Below are 24445 nucleotides of genomic sequence, written 5' to 3'. Positions count from 1 at the left end.
TGTGTTCCATGTTTAGCACTAGTCTTTAGTATGGTACATGTTACTTTTAAGGAAAATACTATGAAGAATATACACAAAATTGTTAATAGTGATTGATGTAATTTCACGTTATAAAAAAGATAGGATTATAGTTAGTTTTGGTTTTTATTTAAAATTGTTAGTAACAAAATGAGTTTATCAAAATTATCAGGGTATAACAGGTAAATACTTTGAGGAAGACACAGAACAGCTTTACATGTAGAAATAAATTATTGGCTCCATTTCTTTTAAAAAAATCATTTAGAGGTTAAATATGTATAAAACATAATATAATGTGAAGGTTAGTAAGTGTTAAATTTATGAGAGCTCTAATTTTATTTCACCTGAAAACTTGAAGGTTATTTCTCAATAATTCCTAATTTTGATCGGTGAATGCCAGGAAATCAGTGTATTATAAATTACACGAGGCATTCCTAGCAAAATACTTTTAAACACAAAGAGATAATTATTTGAAACATTTTTCTCTCTAGGAAGAAAGCAGGGGTGGAGGATGCCTTTGAAAGCTTGGTAAGTTGTAGAATGAGGACCCCCCAAGGTAATAAGAGTGCTTCAGGCTTATGAAGGCCCTGAGATGGCCTCAAGAAACAACTTACGCTTTTGACAGCATTTATTAGGCCTCAACCACTTTCTCTAGGCTTATGCTAGGTTTCGAGGGTTATTAAGGTGCGCAAGAGTAAATCCTCTTGGTCAGTACCCTGACAATCAGGTATTAGAGATTGAATAGCAGCTGCAGAGCAGGTGGTGCATGTCACTAAAGGCTGACCAGGAGGAGGAGCAGGAGCTTTCTGGGCAGACAGAGGAGAGAGTATTCCACCAGAGGGAATGGCATATGCAGAGGTGCTAAGGCTTTAGAGTTCAAGGAATGCTGAGAACGTGTCATTTGCCATACATGCCCTCAAGCCAGCTACCCCAGCACCTTCATGGACTATTGTGGGGTGTTGCCAGGTTTGAAAACTAAAGCACTGATATCCAGTCTATTGCATGGCTCAGAAAGCTGATGTAGGAGACCTCTGTCTCACTCTCTCTCTCTCTCTCTTTAAATAAAGATAGAATTTAAACCAGTAAAAGGAGCAACAAAATAATAAAGACGAACTGTGTCGAAATCCTTGCACATAAATTCTTGTTTCTCCGTTTACTTTCTTAGTACTGCTTTCTAGAAGTGAAATTGCTGAAGTAAAGACTTCAAACACTTGTCATCCATTTATCAATCTTTTACCATACTTGCAGTTTATGAGACTATAGGCTTTGTCAAAGTTAGATTTGAAAAGGGGATCAACTACTCTTCAGTTGTGACCTGAGTCTGCTCTTGGTTTCAGTACTTTTCAAACATAGTTTTCCATTATTCTTTATTCTGAAGTAGGTAACAAGGCCATGTTGTGATTCTTGTTAAATTTTACTTAATATTATTGCGATTCATTTTCAAATTCACAGTGTTGATAATCTTCTTTACCTTGGCATCATTTCTCTGTTTACCTTTTGAAATCCATTATCTGAATCATTTAAAACATATATTCAAAGCTAAAGTATATATTATCTTCTGTTTGTTTTTACAATCAAATAATTAAAAGTATATGTTAAACAAAATTGTATTTCATTAGCACCAAAGTTTTATTAAGGCATATAGGTAGCCCTTCATAAAGCACTCATCATGTGCCATCGATACTTTAACATACGTATAATTACTTTTTTTTTTTTTTGGCCGCGTTGGGTCTTTGTTGCTGCACATGGGCTTTTTTCTAGCTGTGGCTAGCGGGGGCTACTCTTTGTTGTGGTGCGCAGGCTTCTCATTGTGGTGGCTTCTCTTGTTTCAGAGCACGGGCTCTAGGCACATGGGCTTCAGTAGTTGCGGCACGCGGGCTCTAGAGCGCAGGCTCAGTAGTTGTGGCGCATAGGCTTAGTTGCTCCGCGGCACGTGGGATCTTCCTGGACCAGGGCTCGAACCCATGTCCCCTGCATTGGCAGGTGGATTCTTAACCACTGCGCCACCAGCGAAGTCCCAACATATGTATAATTACGTTAATGTCTTAAAACCACCATTGTCCTTACGCCTATTTAACAGATCAGGAAACTGACACAGAGACACAAAGAGACACAGAGAGCTTTCAGTGATTCTCCTTAAGTTCGAACAGTTCACGGGGAGTAAAACTAGGATTAGAAGCAGGGAACCTTGTCCAAAGTACAATATGTGCGCTGTGAACCACTAAGGTTCTTAGTGGCTTAGATGCTTACCAAATAAACCAGTTTTTTCTTTTTTTAAATTAAAAAAATCTGATGGAACATTTTTTCCGATAGCTTATTAATTTGAACTTCCTGCTTTAATTGTAGTGCCATTTCATTGGTATTAGTGACTAAATCCATAGCAACCAAGTTTGTTTCACTAGTTAATACACAGTCACCCAGCCCAGATCTCCCTTCTGTGTTCTTGTAATTATTGGTATTATTTTATAATTGAACATTGTGGCCTTGAAGTTACATTGGCTCTAGGGCCAGCCACATGCATTATACAGTTGAGTGCTGTTGGCGCTTCAGGAATTACCAAGCCCTCTTGGAAAGGGTTCAAGCCAGACTCTGTATGTACTTAATTCTGCTTGGTATATTGCCAGTGTCTTAACTTTTATTTAAATACATACAATTTTAACAAGTAATATTTATTATTAGTATGATGGTTCTATATTTTTGGAAGTCAAATTTTAGCACAGTGGATCATATTGGCTTGTTTTTAAAAATCATAATTCAGGTGATATGATCAATATACCATGTAATTCAGCCCAAATAACAGAGAAATATCTTTGAGCACATAGCTAATGCAGTGCACTCATTAAAATCCTCTATTTCCTTGACTTCCTAGACTCCACAACCTTTTATGCCTTTCTCTCACACAAGGCAACCCACTCTACCCTATCCCTCCTTTTTAAGTATTTTTGGTAAATTGCTGTTCATAGCACTTAACTCACATGTTAAAGTGCCTCCTTTGTATGCAGTAGCTTGTATAGGTAGCAGGGAACTGGAGAGCTTTTGGAGGCTGATCTTGGGTGGTAAGAAGTACTCCAGGATTTGCTCTAGCTCTGACAGGCTTGTCTTTCCTTTACGAGGTGGATCCCAGCCCTCAACATGGGCTGACTTCCTTGATTGGATACATGAATAAAACAAGGTCTTAATTCTTCTGAGGCAGCAGGTTCTTTAATTAATCAACACAGGGTACTATTAGATATCTAAATTTGATTAAGGCGAGCAAAATGCTGAATGCAGCTGGTGGGCTGCTGGAGTTGGCCCAGCTCGGAGGTAATGACATGGTAGTACACGTAGGTGGGTCTTTGATTCTAAAGCTCTTAGCAGCAGAATAGGTCCTCAGATGTCCTGGTGTTGAGGTGATAATTAGGTGGATGATGGCCATGTACCTTGCTGGCTGCAGAGCATTTCTTTGGATAGGACATCCTTTCTGAAATTCTGTTCTGTTCTGAAGTGGCAATTGGAGTGACTTGCACTCTTGAGTCTTGAGTAATAAGGGGTCCTTATATTTAAACATTTGGAGATTCAGTGATACCTTGCTGGTGCACTAGCAAAAACTGACTCCTGAAACCAGTTTGCCACTAACTTATAAATTTTGAGTATTCGTGTATCCAGGGATTTCTAGTAATTCCACTCCTAGGTATGTATCCCAGAGAAACTCTAGTGCATGCTTTCCAGGGGACAAGCAGAAGGATGTTTGCAGCATGGTTCATGATAGCAACAAATAGGCAAAACTTTAGACGAACAAGCAAATCAAAATAAATTGTGGAGTATCCATACAATGGAGTATGATAAATAATAGTGAAAATGACTGGGCACAGTATAAGCAAAATCATGGTTGGATCTTAGTAATAACCTAATGTTGAGTTGGGAAAAAAAAACTCTTCTAAGACTGAACACAGTGTGCTAGTCTTTTTGTGAAGCTCATAGTCAAGCACAGTAAGATAATATACTATTTAGGCATGCATATTTGTGCTGTAACTTAAAAAATAATGAAATGAGGTGGGAGGGGAAGCACAATAGGTAATGTTTTATTGATTGGGTTTGCAGATATTCTTTATATTATTAAAAATTAAATAAAATGGGGGTAGATGGAGTTGCTAGTATTTGGGGAGTCTTGTCTTCATTTAAGAATTGAGACTTGCTCTGATCTTTGGATGTTGAAACTTAGCTGGTGACGCTGTCAGTCATATTATCTTTGAACAAGAAACAGTCCTTGCCAGTCTCCTTTTCTACCCTCCCCTCTTTCCAGAATTTAAATATTGAAAGTTGTGTTGCTGTTCTTAAACTGAACCTGGTTCTCGGTGGTGTTGTGTGTCTTCCAGAGGGTGCTGGTGCTTTTTAGTCTCTGGTGCTGAAGATGCGTTCACTCTTTGGTAAACCGACGTTTTATCTAAACAGTCCAAAACCTACGGAAGTTCACAGGCAAGAGTTTTCCAGTTCCCCTTCCTGATCCAGCAGCAGAGCACGGGCCAGAGTTGACACTAAGCCTGTCTTTTAGGGAATACTGAGTGCATGGTCACATGCTGATGATGGTTTTGGAAGTAAGAGCAGCCTGGGGCCAACATCCTGTTATGCCTTATCTTTTTGAATTTAAACACCTTGTTACTTTTTTAGTTGATGGGAAGAGGAAGCAGCAGTGAAGCCAGGGAGAATAGAGATATGGAAAGAGCACAGAGCCCTTATTGCCATGGCTGTGTCGGACTGGTCAGAGGTGGAGATGTTAAGGATGACCAGTATCCGATTCGTGACCCTCAAGTTTCATTTCTGGCTGGTTGTTTATGTCTATGGTTTGCAGTTCCTTACTAACCTTTTCTCAGGATTACCATACATCCAAATATCTGTCTCATACCCTCTTTCCAGTTCTCCCTTTTGGGTGCTTTTGATTAGTGAAGGCACTTAAAGACAAGTCCCAGTAGAAAGAAGAGGGAAAAGCCAAATAGTCATCCCTTAAATGTCCTTTAATTGACTGTGTATGACTTATGCTGCAGTGGGACACATGCCAAACAGTTGTTCACCGTAATAGGAATATATTGCACTGGAGAGAACTGAATGAGGGTCTGTTCTGGGCTCACACTGGGCATGTAATGACTGGAGAGGCTTTTCCAACCCTGTATCCTACAGCGATTTGTGCCATGACATTGTACTAGTGTGTTAGCTTACCTCTGTCCCCAGAGACCTCAGGGTTCATAGATGGCCTTCTGCTTGTTGAGAACTTCTAAGGAACTAATACAGTGAGTGATCTTGGTTAAGAGCCAGACCTGAATAAGCCTTCGTTTACTCATCTGTAAAGTGAAGGATTGTACTAGATTATCTCTTAAGGCCCTCCCTATATTTTGGTTTTAGAGTGGTGGAAATCAAGTAGAGGTTAGGGAAGACCATCACCTGCCTCCTGATATTTTTTGTTTGAAAGTGAGGCAGCTGGAGATGCCATGGTCATTTAGGAAACAGGAACCAGCCATAGTGGACAGAGTAGTCACTGGCCCTGTGAAGCGGACAGGTCTGCTATCAGGGTTTTTTGAATTCTAAATGACTTCACCTGTGTAAAGCCCAGAAGGGGCTCATTCAATAGTTAAATAACAACGACAACAAGCTAAAAGTAAGAGTAAAGGGGCATTCTTTCCCCAGTTCCCTTGGATGAGTCTGTGAGTGAAGCTTTCAATACCATGTGGGTTCTCTGAGGGTGTTGCCACCATCTTTTTTCCCCTCTGGAGAGGCATAAAGAGGAGAATGTGGGCTGGTGTTCAGAGCATGTGTTTTGGACATTATAATTGCCAGCTGAAGTTCGAAAGCTTCAGGAGAATTGACTTTAACCATCAAAAAGCTTATGACATATGAAAGGAGATGCGAGCTCCAGTTATCTGAGGCCAGGGAGCTGGCCAGCCCCGCTGGAATCTTGCCTTTTTCACCCCTCTCGGCAGCTGCCAGGCCACAGAGCCCGTTTTGTAAAAGATCCTCAAGAAGCAACGAGGGAAAACAGCTTCTGTTTTATTAGATTAGATGAATTTGTGTGTCTGGGGGAGGGGTGTCCATGCGCTGGTGGTGGGGAGGGCAGCGGTGGCCCACGCAGTCATCACAGAAGTGATGAAGCACCCTGGTAGCAGGAATTGGGAGGGAGGGGGCGGGCGGGCTGGAGGAGGAGCATGTGGAAAGAGATTTCTGCAGTCTGTCTGGAGAGCTGCCCAGGTTTCCCAGCCAAAAAAACAAATAGAAATAAATAAAAGGCAAGTGCCGAATGACACAGATTATGATATTAAGAAGGGATGCCATTGAAAATGTGCCATGGACCCCGCTGCCGGGCTGGGGGGAGTGTGTGCACGAGGGGGGCAGTCTGGCACACTGGGCACACACGAGTGCGGACAATTAAAACTGCTCCCATCCAAAGTGGCACGCCGCCGGCCCACACCCCATGTCAGAAATTCTAAAATAAGGATTCGTCTGCATTGCAGGTCGAGGAAATTGCAGGATGAAAAGCAAGTCCATCTTTTCCTTTTTCTCATTCTAATTTATCAGGAAGGAAAAAAGCCCCGGACCCCCGAGCCCCCCCCCGCCCCGCTTTGGTGCTAGATTCCCTCCCAGCCACATAAATAACCTCCTCTCCCCGACGCCTCCCCTCCCCCAGGCCGCTGCGCCGCCCACCGCGTGGAATCTGCACTGCCGGAATCTGCGCCGCCTGCTCGTTACGTACAGGGGAGGATTGTTGACAAGTGGCTCTGGAGCCTGCCTCGCTGCGCTCTCCCTCCCTCCCTCCTCCCTTCCTCTGTCCTTCTTCCTCTCTGTCTCTCTGCAATGATCCGGCTCTGAGGATGGCTGCTCCACGGGTCTGTCAGGTGCAGTTTTTGGTGGCTTATCTTGAGGAACCTGGGATAGAAGGTCTGTTCCTATAAATAAAATAAAAATCAAATAGCTGTAGATTTGTTTCAGGCTGCTGTGGCTTTTGTTGGAGAAATAGGCCTTTTGTGGGTTTCCCTATTGGGGTCCTGATTAAATCCATTATGGATGGTAAGGTGCCATATATATATATATAGAGAGAGAGAGAATGTAAAAAGTGTTGCGATTTGCCTAATATTAATATTCTTTCAGCTTTGGTATCCTCCCTAGGGGCAATGATGGCTCCTGCAAAGGTACTGTGGAAATTTACAAGAGAGAATTAATGTCGCTCTTAAAGCATTGAGCTCTGTTGACCATTTTGGCCAAATCTTCAGTTTTAGTCAGGCTTGTACGAGTTTAGACCTTTCTCTGGAGATTGAACACCATCCAGCTATGGCTGGTCCCTTTATTTTATTGCCAATTTATGTGATCATTTCCCAGCATTTAAAAATAGATGTTTCATTAAAGTTAACTAGTTCATCCTCACCGTAGCTTTGGTTTCCTTTATAAACGGCATGCATGGTTTTCATTTCCTGTCATACTTTCCTTCTCCACCTCTTCTTTCCTTGAAAGATGGAGGAAACTGAGGCATGTCAGCAGAGACCGAGTGATTCTAGGTTAGACCTTAAAGCTTTGAACTTTGAGTGCTCTCATTTCTGCTCCCATATTTTGTGCATTGATCCATGTTTGTATTACTAAATAGAGACACAGGTGAGTTTTAGCAGCCATCAATTTTAGGTGCCTCAAATCTTTGCAGATTCTGTGGCCGCGTTCCTGGAGTTCTGCTTTCTGTACTGTTTCCTTTAGATTTCAGCACGGGAACGAAGGCGGCTTTGGGAGGCTGTAGGCCTCTCTGAGCTTGCTTGCTGCCAGCAGGTTGTTTTTTTTTTCTTTTGGACTTTGAATAGCCCACTTAATCCTTTACTATATTCATCTGAGAAGTGGGTGTGTAGTTGACTTGTCTGTATGTGAGGGGGAGGTACTGAGTGCACTGGGAAACTTATGAACAAAACAGTTTAGGACTTGCATGCGGGCCATTTTATGGGCTTAGGGAATAAAGGCAGCCAGAGAGGTTTCTGGGGGTAAGGATGTGGCTGTTTACTTCTCTGTGAATTATGATGTTAGGACACAAAGTGTTTGGAGTTGTGCCCATTTATCATTACCGACTTGTGCACAAACTAATAACTTTATGGGATTTGTTGATTTGCGTTAAAGCCAGCCTTGTTTAACTTTGTAGAGACTTGCCAATACTGGAGAACCGGTTTCTTTTGGTAACTTACTTTTGGTGGGGTAAATGTAATATGAAGCTTTAAAGATAACTCTCTCTCTCTCTCCCCCTCTCCCTCCTTCCATACACACACACTCACACACAACCACACACACACACACTTTAGTTATTTACAGGTAGAATGTCACTATCTGGGAACATGCACCGCATATGGAAAATGTCCCCTTGAGAAGCACAAATTCCATGATTTATAAAACCAGATTTTGGCATGTCAGCTTATCTGAACAGAAGACTTTGGACACGCTGGTCTTGTTTGTCTCTCTAAAAGAATTTCTCTAAAAATGTTTAGGGTTCCCGTCCACTGTGTCTGCCTCTAAGTTCCCGGGCTCCGCAGGAAGTGGTCCATTGTTCCGCAGCTCATTTCCACACCAGCCTAAGCACAACATCGTCTTTAATCACTTCTGTACGTGGAAAGCCGTTTTCGACCTCTGGGGGGCTCGGAACTGGGCCACTTGTCCAGCAAATACTTTTACTTAGCTGATAGAGACTTGAGTTTCATGTTTTAGGGGATTCCAAGATTCATGCTTTTGATGGACAGTCATAATTAGGTTGACTGGTTTGCCAGCATATAAGGTATTGGGATGGGGCACGGACCTAGAGGAGGTATGACGTGGGATAGAAGGCTTAGGATAATTGGATGCAGGTAGAGCTTCTCATTGTAGAGCAAGGTGGGTGCTTATATTTCAGTAATCATTACTGCTCAAGATACTGTATCTGTTCTGATCGTAATAAAAATCATGTTAAGGATAAAGAATGGGAGGATGCGGGAGAGTATAGGGAGGAAGTGCCTTTGCCCCAGAGAAGGAGAGGAGGGAGTTGTGCTAAAATGCGCAGCACATTTGCTCACTGCTGTCATCAGCAGAGTTTCAGTAGCTTCTGGGCCCATCCAGAAATCTTTCCTAGAGATTACGGATCCTTCCCATGGAGGGATTTTGTATCCAGCGAAGTTCCGCTGTGGCTCTTTGCTTGTCGTTGTTGGAGCCTCTCCATGAGGAGTGTTTTCTCTCCCTGTGTAACTCCTGGTCAGGACGTGGGGAGGAGAGGTCTTTTGTGTCGTGTTGGTGCTGACGCATTTGGGGTTTAGTAAGAGCAGCGATCTGGTCCCTCTCCCTGTGTGTACTTGTGACCTGTCTGCTGGCTTGTTCCTTTGTGCCTCGAGGTGAGGAAATGCTTCCTGGGCTAGGGTTCTGTTTGTCTCTTTTCCTGCTCGCGTCTCTTGAATTTAGTCATTTGCGTGATTCTGAAATAGGAGGAAAGGATGAGGTCAGACATTTTCCTTGCCTGCCCAGTGGCCCAACTTTTCCATGTTATTATCACTGCGTCAGATTTTTTTCTAACATCTGTTCTCAAAAAATCGAGCGTGCAAAAGAAGGTTTAGATTACCCAAGAAGGATTTGTGGGGAAAAAGTCTGGTGGTGGTGAAGGGCTTCTAGGGGATTGTCTGTCTGTCTGTCTGTCTATCTACTATCTACTTTCTGGGTGTTAAACTAACAAAAACCTGTGTTGCCCTTGTGTCTTGAGGGCTCCTTTGAGGGTTTGTTGGGGCTATGTTTGGACCCCGTTTTCTTGGCTGGAGTGAGAAATCTGCACAGCTGATTTGAGAGCAGACAAAGGGGAGCCCTAGTCTGTCAGGGGCCATTCTCCTTAGGGAAAGGGATAATTATTTTCCATAAGCTGAGGTATTAAACCACGCTCATTTGTGCTTCGTTGACCATGAGTGTGGCAGTGACATCATGCCTCACGACCGTTATTTGTTCTCAGGCACCTCAGCGTTTTGAGATGGAGAGGGTGTCAGTGGACCGGCCTGGGCTTAGCTCTGCGGACCCTTCTGCACTGCTCACCCCCTTCCCTGGACCCTGGGATCGATGCAGAAGCTCAGCTGCTGACCCGAGTGTGTACAATTGGGTTTAAACTACATATTCATGTTGACCCTGTGAAGCTGGCCCGAGCCAGAGTTTCCCTGGCATCCACACGCAGAAAGCAAACAATCCAATTTTTCTTTCAAAATTTGAGTGAAAATAGGCTTTATTTCCCACTAGTAGTGGCAGCAGACTTGACATTCTGAATACCTCAGAGAGGGTCCTACCTTCACCAAGGGGCTGTGTTTATAATTTTTCTCTCAACTCAGAGTGCAGGAGCCAGCCACCGCCATCCTCCAAAACACACACACACACACACACACACACACACACACACACACACACACACACACACACACACACACACACACACACACACACACACACACACACACACACACACACACACACACACACACACGCTGCTGCTACCGCAAATGAAAGCTCTCTTTGGATGCTTGACTGTTTAATATGTAATGTGATACCTTGTCTCGCAGTGACAGGGTGACAGACGGGCATTGGCTCTATAATACAGAATTACCTTTTGTGCATCTCTTCTACAACAAAGCCAAATACACTGACTCTCCCTAATATGCTAATACGTTTGGTGTGCTCCAGATGTTTTGGAAGCTGGAGAACAGCTTCAGAGGTCTCCTTGTTTTCCTTTCTCTTTAACCCTTCTTTTGTGAGATAAGGGCATTAGATTTTCCTTCAGTTTTGTATTCCATCCCGTACAAGTAGCTGATGGGAGGACTGGCGAAACTTCTTTGTGTCTAAAACAAAATTGTAAGCACTGCCCATTCTCGTCCCCCTTTTCAGATGTTAGGAAAGAATCTCCTTCTCTGTGCACATTTCTGTTCTGAAATCTGTAGCTCTCATCATCACTTAGCTGACGGAATCTTTGGCCTCATTTGTGTTTTAAATTTCCCAGCCCCCCTTACGTTAAGGCCAGGGGGAGACGTTCATGCACATCTCCAGCCCCCAGAACAGGACTGCTCCTTCCTCTTCGCTGCTGCCGTTCCAGGCTTAGGAAGAACCGGTTCGGGTGTGTTGCCTTGAAAGCCTTTTCGTTGCTTGCTCATTTGGGAGATGAGGGTCCAGAGCTCCTGAATTTTGTTTCCCTGGGGTTCTCAGCTCGTGAGCATGGGCACTGCCCTTGTGGTGGCCTGTGGCACGCCGCCCCATCAGCTGACGGTGACTCGCCGAGGGCTGCCTTTACCGCAGTGATTTGGAATTTTCAGCTCATATTTATTGCTCTTGTGAAAGACAATAGACGTGGTTTAATTTAACTTCAACCTACTGAATATTAATAGAGGAGAACGAACGCTCGTGTGGGGAGGCGGTCTTTGGGCCATCGCGTCTCCTCTGTTTAACCTCCTCCCCCCGACAAAGGTTTGTGTTGATGGTGGGGTTGGGCGAGGGTGGGAAGATAAAGCCAGTTGGTGTGTTTGGAGGAGAGGATGCCGTTTGATTATTTCTCATTGAATAAAAATAATGTAAAAGGTCGGTGGCAGGGCTTTGTTCCATAGGGGAAAGGAAAGGCAGTACTCACTGGCTTGTCTGATGGTCTGATAACGGCTCTTTTGCCCCGTGGCATCGTGTTCCATCTTGCTGACCTGGCTTTTCTGGACTGGGTAGGTGGTACGAGTTGGATGAAAACGTTCAAAATGAAATAAGGTAGCCTGTCCACTGGAGATGTGAATAAGGGGGTGGGCGGTGTTCAGAAAAGAAAGCCCAGGTTTATCCAACCATGGAGACGGTCTAACTAAAAATAAATGTACATTTTCTCTGTGCTGATGTCAGGACGGGGGTACTCAAATTGAAACAGTCAGTTATACGCAGAACAAGTCATTCTTGCCCCCCCGTAAAGGCTGGAAACAGCTGAGGTCTCCTAGTTCACAGAACAGGCAAGCAGCCGCTTTGTGTGGGCTCCTTTTTCCTGATCTGGAAAGTGAATGACAACCCATCTGTCTCCTAGTTCAGGTAACAGACATTGTTAGTCCTTGGAATGGAGGAATCTTTGGTGTTCTTTGAGGATATTAGTCTGATGAGGGCTTGGGACTATGGACTCAGCACTTAGATTCCTTTTAATGGCTCACATACAGTCAATTAAAATTCCCCCTTTTCATGTAAAACTTGATAACCCAGTTTCCCTGAATTTGTGCCTGGGCAGTTGATTTTCTTTTTTTTTTTGGAGAAAAGAAACATTATATCCTTGTTTCTAGACTGATGCCTCTTAGATATGAACACTTCTTTTCCATCATGCGTTACTTTTTAACTGTATTTGTCATTAGCAGGCTCTGATAGCTTTGTGCTAAGTTTTGTAAGCAGCCTTCTTTCCTTTCACAAAATTAATGATCCAAGGTGGAAGAATGCCCCAGCAGAACTTTGGTTTTGGGCGCCTTACTGTGAGTGAACTTTGGATTTGGGTGCCTTACCGTGAGTTGTATTATGATAGATTGTACAAACATAATTGGTTTCCTGAGATCTAGTGCACACTTGCCCAGAGCTTTATAGTGTCTTAGGGCAACTAGATCTCCTCCTGGCTTGAATCTTGCTTCCCCATAGTGTCTTAGGGCAACTAGATCTCTTACTGGCTTGAATCTTGCTTCCCCCTGCAATAGTGGATCTCAAGATGTGGTCCCTAGACCAGCCAAAGCAGAACCAGCATCATCTGGAAATTTGTTAGAAGAGGACACACTGGGGTTATGCCCAGGGCGTAAGTTTGAGGGTCACTACTCTTTACAGTCTGCAGAGGTTCTTTTTGTCAGAAGGACAAGGGTATAGCTGTCATTGAATAGCTTAACTTTTCTCTGCTAACTCATTCCTTCACTTACTCACTCATTCACTCATTAGCTGCTTGCTCCCTCAGGAGATACTTGAGATCTTGTTATGTATGTACCAAAGGGGACAGCAAGTGCTTCTTCCTCAGATTCACCGAGCAGCGCCTGGTGGTCCTTCTGTTTCCTCCTTGTTCCAAACACAGCTTCAAACAACCACCTCTTCTTCCTCCTCTTCCTCCTTCGCTGTCACCAGCACCACCACTGTTTTGGTTTTTGTTTTTTAGGTGTATTGCACATACCAGCTTTGCTCTCCTCGTTTTGCTTTTGCAGATTTGCTTGCTGGCCCCAGTGATTCATGTTCACTGCCCTCCCCTATTGCTTGCCCTGCAAGTGCAAGGTTTCTTCTTTGTACATACTGCTAACTGATACACACAGGGGTATCTCTTCTCACTACTAAAATTTAGGCTTTGTTGGATTATGCCGGCATCCCCAGTGCCCTGGCATATGGTGGGTGGTAAAAAATGAAGTTATATTTCCTTCCTCCTTTCTTGCTTTATTCTCCTTTAAGTCCTTACATACTATTGAAAAATTTGAATTCAGCCAAGAGTACACTTTTTTATTTTAGAGATAATCCCCCTTAAAAAATTAATTTTATATATGGTTCCATAACCAGAATTTTTATTTTGAATTTACCATCCTTTTCAAGTGTGGTAATTCATCCATTAGCTCCTCTTTTTTTACACGTGACTTATATTATGTCCCTGGGCTAGTTCCCTAATCTGCGTTTATAAGTATGGTCTGTATATTCCTACTATTTGGGTGGGCTGCTGGGTGGTCATCCCCCCCCCCCCCCCACCGCCCATGACATTACTGCAGTGCTCTAATTTAGTGCTGCTCGATAGAGATGTTATTTCAACCACATATGTAGTGTTAGTTTTCTAGAGCTGCATTAAAAAATTTTAAAGAAGCAGGTAAGACTCATTTAAATGTATTTGACGTAACCTAATAATACATCCAGAATATTTCAAGAATTAATATCAAATTATTAAAGAAATGTTAGTTATAGTGAGTTTTAAATAAGGTTGAATAAAAATAATAATTCATCTTTTTACTCACATAGCCATATTTCAGGTACTCAGTAACTCCCTGTGACTAGTGGTTACCGTAATGGATGGCACTGCTCTCATCTTTGAAATGTTGGCTACACTTCAACCCTTAGACTCATAGATTTCCCTGCAATTATGTCTCCTGTTTGCCTCACAGTGCAAACTCCCCACATTTTCTGTTTCTCTGGGAAGTTGTCTTGTGTTTTCATTTCCGTATTGTAGTCATGACTCTCAAAGCCACAAGTCTAAGTGACAGCCATGGGATTTTATTTACTGCATTGTATTAGATTTCCAACGTTATGTTATTACTCATACCCTGAAATGATGTAAAAATAGATAACTGGGGAAATGCATGCGTAAACAGGCTAAGTCCCAGGGTTTTGTTGCAGTATACTGTGTTCTTCCAGAAAATCTTACCCAATATGTAGAATATTGTGTTCTATATAGTGTTTACTGCAACTAATAGGAACCGCTCTTTAAGTGCTTCAACCAAAAAGGGATTTAATACAGGGACGTAAGTGCTTACAAACTTGCTGGAAGGGTTGGGAGGACAAAAATCAAGGGGCCACCCTGCCCTTTTGGCTTCACTTAAAAGCCAAACACCGTGGCTGTGAAAATGCAGACACTTGCTAGCATTTCTGCTGATGCCCAGAGGCTGGTGGCTAGACAGTGGAACTGGGGGCCGGGGGCTGTGGACACTTGTGTGGGTACAAGCCCCCTGTTGGTAGAACCTAAATCGTATCCAGAGCCCTAGATGCAAGGACATCTGAATGCTAGAAGACCAGGCTTTTATTCAGCTGTGACCCGTTGGCTGGTGGTTCAGCAGCTTCCATGTCACTTGGCATAGCCCTTTTCCCAGTCTGGGTTACTAGTGGCTCATCCTGGGGCCACCACGCTCCCTCTTCCGCGTGGTGCCATGTATGGAGTTGTGGAGAATCCTTCTCCTCTGAGACAATCAGATTCCAATACAGTGACTCTGATACAGTGGATTGCTATGAAGAGCAAGTTGTACAGTTAAACCTCTAGTTAAGAACTGATATATGGCCACAAGGTAATGATTGATGCTTTTTCTTGGGTGGCAGGTACTGGTTCCTGAAGGCAATTCCAAAAAGGATTTCAGTGTTTTTAGAGTAAATATTTAGCTCTGGAAGGGTAACTAGTTTGAATCGGTAATACGTGAAGTTTGTTTCTTCCTTTCCACTCCCCAGCCCTGAAAGATGTTGATGCACTTCAGAAAGAACGCTATAGTGTATTATTACAATTACACATTTCTGCTTGACTTTCTTACTGTTGGAGTTATTTCTTTGGTAGGCATTTCACTCTTGTGTAAGGTCTAAAGTAGGATGAGGTGGGACTTTTCCCCCTCCATTCACAAGGGATATGTGCCTTCTAATTCTCTTCTATCCAGATTCTTGTCTGCCCTCATCAGCCACTGTGTAGGGTTAACTGTGGTAAAGTGCTGCTTCCTGATGTCATGTATTTAAGTGTTTGTCCCCTTTTTTCACCTGTAGGGCTCCTTGGTAATGGCCAGTCTAAGGGATTAGGACCAGCATCAGAACAGTCAGAGAATGAGAAGGACGATGCATCCCAAGTGTCCTCAACTAGCAACGATGTTAGTTCTTCAGATTTTGAAGAAGGGCCGTCGAGGAAAAGGTTAGTACCCAAGGCTGAAAATATTGGTGCCTTAAACCAGGGACTTTCAAACTAGGTGCCAGTTTTGGCCGCGTGGGAACAAACTTGGGCCCACTCACCCAATCTCCTGATTTTTTCATAGAGGAGCCAGAATTCTGGATTTTTGTATCAAATATCCTGGTTTCTAAATATTGTCCACTAATTATTATTAGAGATGAATAAAGCAAAAAAATGCTGTGGACCAAAGAAAACACTTTCCTGCCATAAAAATTGGCCAAAGAGTTGCCAACTTGTAATTCCTGTCTTTGCTGTTCATTTTAATTGATTTTCATCAGTTGTATTCTTGAGTATATTAGATGGTATTTCGTCATTTCTAAAGAGATGTTTCTAAAAATTTGAAGAATTAAATGTGGTGTTTCTGAAAAATTCTTCCCCTTGTCAGGAAAGCAAAATCCACTTGGTGGTAACCAAGTTAGTAGGTGTGAAATCAGTTCTTAAAAGTAATTTACCAGCAGGTTTTTAATTTTTTTAAATGACTTTCCTAAATAAGCTTCAGATAGCTTGATCAGGAAGTTGGCTATGGTAGTTTGATAAGAGTTGTGGCTTCATGGTCAGACAGTGACATTGTATAATAACGCTTTTAATTGGGTGTTTTAAAAACCCTTTGTTAGTTATCAGCCTTATTTCACGCCTCGTGTTGTCTGCGCGGACTGCCACCCCCCTTAGAATTTATATTTCATTTCATTCCTTTTCTGCTCTCATACTCAGTGTTTTCCTGGATGACAAGATTAATTACTTTTTCTTAGAATCTGTTTGTTGGAGAGGTTTGGGAAAGGGGAAAAAAATAACTCCTAGTCTGGACTTCGTTGATTGCCCTTTCTATATACAGAATTATAGTTACTTTTCAGAAACCATCTAGATGTGTATATCTAATGAAGAACTGAATATGGTGGCAAATTAAGAGGAAGGGAGAAGAGTGGCCATGTGTGGATACTTAAAATCCTTAACAGAACTGTACTTTAGATCTGAAATTTGAGATGCATAGCTCCAAGCCTTTATTTTCCTCTGTCACGCAGTGTCTTCGTTTAGAATACCCATGGTATAGAGTCTGTATTAACTTCCATCCTCTTTTTCCCTTAATCCTCAGCACTGTGTCTTAGAAGGTGTCATTGGATTTGTTAGTACAATTAGCACGCTTACGTAAGAAGTATCTCTGCCAGTGAGTGTACTGGACTTTGTATGTTACTCTATTTAAAAACACTTGGCTGAGTGTCTCAGTGTAAGCTCTGTGACAAACATTCGCTCTGCCCCAATTTGAAAAGTGCAACGTCACAAGAGAGGGAGTTAAAGGGTGTGTAAGAAAAACCACATTAGTAAACGTACTGGAATGTGTAATAATACTCTCCATGTTTCCAAACATGGGTGGGGGGTCATGCATCATCTTTCATCTGTTTTTGAGGAACAGAAGTCTGTGATTGTGGTTGGAAATGACAGCACCCATCCTCCAGCTACGTGGCCGTCCATCACCCTCTCCTCTGGTGAGGCCGGTCAGCATGGGGGTATGATGACAAAGGCCATTAGGCTTCATTCTCTTGGGGTGGGTGTGGGGAGCCCTTTGTCCCTGGCTCCTAGTGCCTTTCTCAGATGGCAGTGCTGCCGGCTTCCTCTCTGCACGGGACTGTGGTCCTGTGTGGCAGCTGTGTGCAAATCAGTCAATTAACTTTAATTCTCCAGGGCAGTGAAAAAGAGAAACTTTGTTTAGGGGAACTTAGGGAAAACTCAACGCATTGCTAATCTGCTTTAATTATTAGTGTGCCAAGTACCTTGTTTTACTGAATTACGGATTCATGACAGCATTTTGGGGAGTTATGATCACAGTCTACTTAATCAGGGACATAGTGTAGATTAAGGTTTGACAGGTTAGGCTAGATTTAGGGCTGGTCTGGGGTGGCCTGCGCTGCAGAAAGGGGCTTTGTAGTTTACGGATGGGTAGTGTCGTTAGGGCATAAATGTCTTGAAGTGTTGCAGGGTACATAGCAAATAGAAAATAATAACTTTTAATAATTTTTGGCTTATTTTGATTCCTTGTTGGTATTTAGCATAAACGTTTAGTATACATTCTATGGTATGAGCCCTGCCTTGTAAGGGTATGAACTGGAATCTGAATTCCTGGAGCTTTGTCAGTTACCGTCAGACTTCAGTGCTCAACCTTCCTTCATGTTACATGTAACGTACCTTTTCTAAGAAGCTGAGAAGTGTGCTGTCTCTGCTGATTCCAAGCCAAGCCCAGAGTAACTACCTAAAGTGGTGATTTTGAAATGTCGCTGAAGCGGCATTGAACTGATTGTTGACTAGATCTTACTCTTTACCTAGCGTCTAAAATTCCCGTAAATATGCATGAGGAGAGCATGTTTTATGATGCACCACTTGCATTCTCTTTTGGCATTTAGACTTTCTATGTGAGAACAGAGTCCTAAAATTCCAGTCATGATTTATGTATTTGTTTTGGAAAATGCTCCCTCCCTCCCTCCCTCCCTCCCTCTCTCCCTCTCTCTCTCCCTCTCTCCCTCTTTCTCTCCCCCTCCCTCCCTCCCTCCCTCCCTCCCTCTCTCTCTCTCTCTCTCCCTCTCTCTTTAGAATGATACGAATTGCTAGCTATTTTTGTACAGTTAATTGCCCTTTCTAGGTGCATGTTTTTAGGATCACCAGTTAGTATGCCTTTGTCTTGGTGGGGGAGGGGAAAGAGGGAATTTATGTGTTTGACTTCCTCAAGAAAAATTGAAATCTGATGTGTAGACTACGCCAGCCTCAGTTTAGACCTTGCCCTGAATTTCCAGCCTGCAAGTTGAAGCAATTCCATTTTCTGATTGATGCTTGTAACACATTTCTTAAGTCTTTAGTCAAAACATCCCATGTGTTTACACTGTGTTATTTTTCTACCGGAAACCCCCTAAGCTATGTTTGGTCCTATGTACTTGCTGCCACTGGTTTTACTTAAGTTGGGGATCTCTTTGGCACATAGGAAGCAGTAGAATCCAGAGTTCCATAGGATTTATTTTTCTTGATTGAGGCAAAAATAAAAGGTATCTCTTTACCTAGTCATTGAAAGGTCATCATCTAAAGTCACTCTTTGTGAAGGGAAAAGCCAACCCCTCTAGAAGCTCTTTGCCTGTTTGATGGACGGGGCAGCCCAGCCATTGAAGATCTGAAGGACTCAGCGCTGGTGGGAGTTCCTAGGTGTTGGTTTTCTTTTTCTTTTGATCCCTGTGGTAGGTGAGTTTAATAAATAATTTAAAAAATCATACATTAATTAGTTCTTAACTGTTTAGAATGGAAACATGACAGAGATTTTCAGCCTTTAATCATGCCATGCCTAGCTCCTTACCCTCACCCCTTATATTGTTCATCCCAGGATACTCGGTTATTGTAAAATTTGTTTCCTGCAAGAAGTATCTGAGGATTTGTAGAAACCAGAATGGACCAATTTTGTCAGTCATGTGTGGATAGACTGTGAGAAACTTGGGAATGATGGTTATGATCAGGATGGGGATTATGTGTTTGGCTGGTGGAAAGAAGGTGTACAGAGAAGTTGGTGAAATGGTATACTTTTAGGTGTAAGTACACGGGAGATCCAAAATGCATGGTCCCTCAGGGGTCACTGGACTTGGCCACGCAGATATCTAGCAGAATTAAGTGCTGTATGTACTTATTTTATCTTTGGATGGGTGGAGGGAATAGGTGGGAGGAACGTAAAGATGGTGGAAGTTCTCAGGGACGTGTCATGGGGTCCTTGTGGTTGAGTATGGCCTGGAGCCAGACCGTGTGGCCTCTTCTGGCTCAACTGTCTATTATGTGTTCTTGCGCAGGTTCTGTAACATCACTGGACCTCGGTTTCCTCATCTGTAAAATGTCTGTGACAGTAGTAACCACCTTATGGGAGGTTTTGTGTCCTAGGCAAATTGATTCATGAGGAGCTCCCAGGTATATAAGGAGGACTCCTGTTAGCTGTCATCAGCGTGTATGACACATGAATTGCTACATGGGGACATGCACATTCATTGAAGACTTCTCAAATGTGATTTTGATTTATGCAAATTGTGATTTATATCTTTTCTCCATGGCGCTGCCCTCACCACCATCCACGGGCAGATGGAAAAGTGTGGGCCTGTGTCCCTCTTTTTTTTTTTTTTAATTAATTAATTAATTAATTTATTTTTTGGCTGTGTTGGGTCTTCGTTTCTGTGCGAGGTCTTTCTCTAGTTGTGGCAAGTGGGGGCCACTCTTCATCGCAGTGCGCGGGCCTCTCACTGTCGCGGCCTCTCTCGTTGCGGAGCACAGGCTCCAGACGCGCAGGCTCAGTAATTGTGGCTCACGGGCCTAGTTGCTCCATGACATGCGGGATCTTCCCAGACCAGGGCTTGAACCCGTGTCTCCTGCATTGGTAGGCAGATCCTCAACCACTGTGCCACCAGGGAAGCCCCGTCCCTCTTTTTCTGAAGTTACTGAGTCACGGGAAGGACCCTAATGGTGTGGAGTGTGAATTCTTCCACAAAGCTTGTTGTGACCAGGTATTTGCTTGCACAGAGCAGGTGTGAGTGGGGTGGGGATGTAGTTTGTGAAGATGCTATCTGGGCTATTCACACATAACTCACACATAAGCCCTTGGGGGGTGGCCCCTATTTCGCTAGTACTTAATAGTAAGATCCCTGACACACTTTTAAAAACAAACTCCAGTAGCGTCTACTGACCTAGTAAAAAAAATTAAAAAAAAAAATAGTGTGGACTGTGCCTCTGTAGGGATGTAAGTGTTTTCTTTTTGTTAAACAAAGAGCTGCTGTATTTTAGTTATTTAAGCCTTTGGTAGTGTAAGACTTGATGGAGTTCAGACAGCCAGCCCTGCTCTAGGAGGTTGGATTTTGAATGTGGCGTGTTAGGGGTGAGGACTTGGTGCGGTTCAGGTTTTGGATATGAATACATGTTGAGATGGTGAGAATTCTCCCAGGCTTTTAATAGGCATCCCTTTTACAGGTGAATTGTCAAATATTACTGTTTTCCTTATTATTTCTGTTCCGAGGTACTATGTTGACATGCAGTAGTTTGCTACCTCCAAGTTTGGAAAGAAGATAGGCCCAAATGCATAGGATTCTTACTGGGCAGCACTCAGTGTTAGAAATTGGAGTTATTCAACGTGACCATCCTTAAGAATTAGAATTTTAAAAGCCTAAATAGTTTTTACATATCTGTGTAACAAAATGCATTAGTAGGATAGTTTAATGTTAAATGCACTATTGAATTCAAAGCTATCTTGACTGAAACATACTCTCTACCTACAGGAAGTAAAAAAGGTACAAAACGGAGGAACTGAATATTATGCGGCACCTTTAATAACCACAGAAAATAACTGTGGAGTTACATAAATGTAAAAAATGTAAACCTAGCTGTGTCTAGCCCATCTGCTCTTTTAATTTACCCACACAGCTGTCACTTCTGGTGCTCTTCATTCCTTCCTTTAGATCTATGTGGCTTTCTGGTATCATTTTCCTTTTGATTTTGCTTGTAGGACTTTAACATTTCCAGTTTCTGCTGGTGTTGGATGAATCTTTTAGGCTTTTTATATCTGATAAGGTCTTTGTTTCACCCTGATTAAAAAAGAATCTTCTTATTAGGGTTGTAGAATCACATGCAGTTGTGAGAAATTCACATTCAGTTTTGGAAGATATTTTTGCTGGGTATAGAATTGTAGGTTAATAGTTCCTCCTCCTCCACTCCCCTGTGGAGTTTGTTAAAGGTACTGCTCCACCATCTCCTGGCTTGCAGTGTATCTGGCAAGACATCTGCTTCTAAAGTTTAAAAAAAAAAAATCTATCATACAATATGCTTTCATATAGGTTTCTTAGATTCTTGTGTTTGGGCTTCATAGAGCTTCTCAGTTTTGTAGATTTCATCAATTTTGGAAAGATTAGAACCATTATTTCTGCAGGTATATTTCACATGTGTTCCTTTCCCACACCGTAGGGATTTCAGGTGCACGTATATCCAGGTGTTTCAAGTTGTTCCACAGCTCATGAGTACTCTGTTCATTTTATTCCAGTCTTTTTTTTCTCTGTTTCATTGTAGATAGTTTCTACCTAATATCTCCAGACATAATTTTCACCTCAGACATTGTTGTCTTTAGTCTCTAGACGTCTCTAGATTTTGGTCTTTTTATAATCTTTAGTGTCTCTCCTAATATAGCTTAGTCTTTGTTCTACCTTCTTGAACATGTGTAATGGAGATGTTATTAGTGTCTTTGTCTACTAACCTATCATGTGTGTCACTTATGGGTCATTTTGGATTGATTGATGTCCCTCCACTCAATATAGGTCACGTCTTCCTCCTATTTTGCTTGCCTGGTAATTTCTTACTGGATGCCAGGCATCGTAAGTTTTCTTTTGTTGGGTTCTGGGTATGTTTGTATTTCTCTGCCTATTCTCAAGCATTGCTCTAGGGTATGATTAGGTTACTAGAGAACATTGAACCTTTTAAGCTTTGTTAGGTAGAGCCAGAGAGCAGTGTTTGGTGTAGGGGTAAGTTTTCCCAACTACTCAGGTAGAACCCATATAAGTACTTTACTCAGTGCCCTGTGAGTTATGTGTACCATTTTGGCAAAGCATGATTCCCAGCCCTGTGTGGGGTTCGGGGAGTGTTCCCTGTAATTCTTTCTTATGGTACTTTTCCTTGGGTACTTCCCTCACACACGTGTACTCAGCGAGTACTTGAGGAGGGTCCTCAACAGATTCCAGAGTTTTCTGTGTGACTCTTGCCTCTCTAGTACTCTGCTCTATACATTCTGTTCCTCCCCAAACTCTCAATTCCTTCTCCTCAACTCAGGGATTCCTCTGGATTTCTCTCAAGGCGGTAATCTGGGCAATCATTTGTTTCCCAGGGACCACAGTGCTTTGTTGTGTGATGTCCATTGTCTTGTATGGATTTTTAGTTTTTTCAGGCAGGAAGGGAATCCTGTCCCTGTTACTCTGTCTCAGCCAGAAGCAGAAGTCCTATCTGTTCTTTGAATGTTGACTGAGAGAAAGAGAATGAGATAGAAACACAACACAGGAAATGTTAACTACTGTGTTTGCACTTTATCTTAGTCTCGGTCATAACCTCACGTTTAATTAGTCATCAGAAAAGGAAAACGTGAATTGCATAAGTAGGCCCCAATGCAATGAAATAGAAAATTTCAAAATAAAGAAGCAGCTGACTTATAAATAGAAAAATCTCCCTCCACAAGAGAGCATGTTGCTAGTAGAAATCCATCCTTCCTACTCTTTGAAGCTCCAGAACCTCTGTCTCTAAAAGAAGAACTGTCCCTTAGTGAATATAACATATCGTGCTAATAAATCTTACTTTAATCCTTATGAAATACCTGGAAGGTTTTATTACCCTGTTTTATAGCTGAGTCAACAAATGTTCAAAATACTTCACCAGTGGCATGTTTCGTGTAAATAGCAAAGTCACGATTTGAACCCAGCTCTTCGTATCTCTAATGCCTGGAACTTTTCCACCATATGTCACCTTCCATCAGGAGTATCGGATGTAGGTCTTATTTTTTCAGGTACCTTCAGGACAAATTCCAGAAGGGTGCTCCTTTGGGCCACCAGTGCCTGGCTTGGCGAGCTGAACCGTGGCTGGTTCACAGTGCCTCTCGCCCCCACCAGCTGCGCACCTCGGTGCACTGGACACTTCTTGCGGCCCCTCAGATCATATAGCCTAGTAAATGGTCTCTTCTCTGCTGGTGCTTGTATTCCTTCTTTAATGTAATAAGTGAAATATTTTTGTTCATTGTAAACCAAGAAGGAGATAGAAGACGGGGGAATCTTTAGTTTCTTTTGAGTAAAACACACTTTGCTTTTGAAATCATCTCTGGAGCCTTCCAGTGTTAGAGGTTAGAGGTCATGCTTTCCTGCACAAGTCATCCTGGATGTGAGAACTCTGAGGCCCTAACTGACTATTTTATTTCAAGTGACCGTTCCAGATAGATCGTGATGACTTAGTGATTATAGTGGGTTGTTCCTACATCCCTCTGGGAAAATACGCTTTTCTTTCACTTCACTTTTCACTCTGTTGGCGCACCTCAGGTTCCTGCTCATGCGTGGGTCTGTTTCACCTTCCCTGCTGTTCAAGTTTGGGAGGGGAGTTTGCATCTCTCAGCTCTACACACCTTAACCCTGATCTTAAGTGTTTTCCCAGGTTAAGTGGCCACCCAGGTGAACCTGAAGGTCACGTGACTCCAGTTGGCTAGCAGAGGGCTGTGAGAGTCTTTCTGGTTGTGCCAGGGCTTCTCAGTGTCATCACCCACGGTCATGGTTAGACACAGATTCTTCTCCTGCAGCAGCATCCCCTGGGCTTTGTTCAGACCTCTCAGATCCCGCTCGTGAGTTCTGTCCCCTCGGTAACCCAGGACACTGGCAGTCTGTTCAAGAGAACCCTCCCGCGTCCCGTCCCCCATGGTGACATTGGAGCCTGGCCATGGTGTCTGCGGAACCACGGAAGCTGCTCTAATCAACATAACGTCTGACTGGTTTTGCACGTGACATTATTTATGGTAGGTTTATGGGATTCCCCGTTTCCTCTTCCTGTCTCGGAATTTTGACTATGTGGCAGATTGTTACCTGTGTGGCATGACTTGGGGTTTTCAAGACAATGTTTTGCATTGCTTTGGTTTCCAAGAAGCAGAGCCTTCTTCTCATTTAACCAAGCATCTTGTGGAGTCCATCTGTGTGGTCCTTCTCACACGTTAGGCCCTCTTGACTGTGCACTTGAAAATGCACGAGCAACGCCCTTTATGGAGGACTAAAGGCTCAGCCCATTCACGGAGCT

General features: G+C 42.9%; 1 protein-coding gene across 10 annotated transcripts in view; it reads left to right on the top strand.

The window, feature by feature from the left end:
• JARID2 (jumonji and AT-rich interaction domain containing 2) overlaps nucleotides 1-24445 on the top strand; it is a 243013-nt gene that overhangs the window by 130943 nt on the left and 87625 nt on the right. For 8 of the 10 annotated variants that reach the window (XR_014232297.1, XR_014232298.1, XM_082345419.1 and 5 more), the window contains one exon: nucleotides 15466-15607. The exons of 1 other annotated variant lie outside the window; for it this stretch is intronic. Coding sequence is in view for 2 of the 9 variants with exons in the window: in XM_082345419.1 (XP_082201545.1) it covers nucleotides 15466-15607 (142 nt within the window). In the remaining 7 variants the exon portion in view is untranslated. Of the gene's footprint in view, nucleotides 1-6814; nucleotides 6922-15465; nucleotides 15608-24445 lie in introns of those variants that run through there. One more of the 10 variants, XM_082345420.1, reaches the window with a different exon arrangement.

The sequence above is a fragment of the Balaenoptera borealis genome (assembly GCF_965194805.1).
Source record: "Balaenoptera borealis genome assembly, chromosome: 12".
Taxonomy (NCBI): domain Eukaryota; kingdom Metazoa; phylum Chordata; class Mammalia; order Artiodactyla; family Balaenopteridae; genus Balaenoptera; species Balaenoptera borealis.
This window is presented reverse-complemented; position numbering and strand designations above follow the sequence as displayed.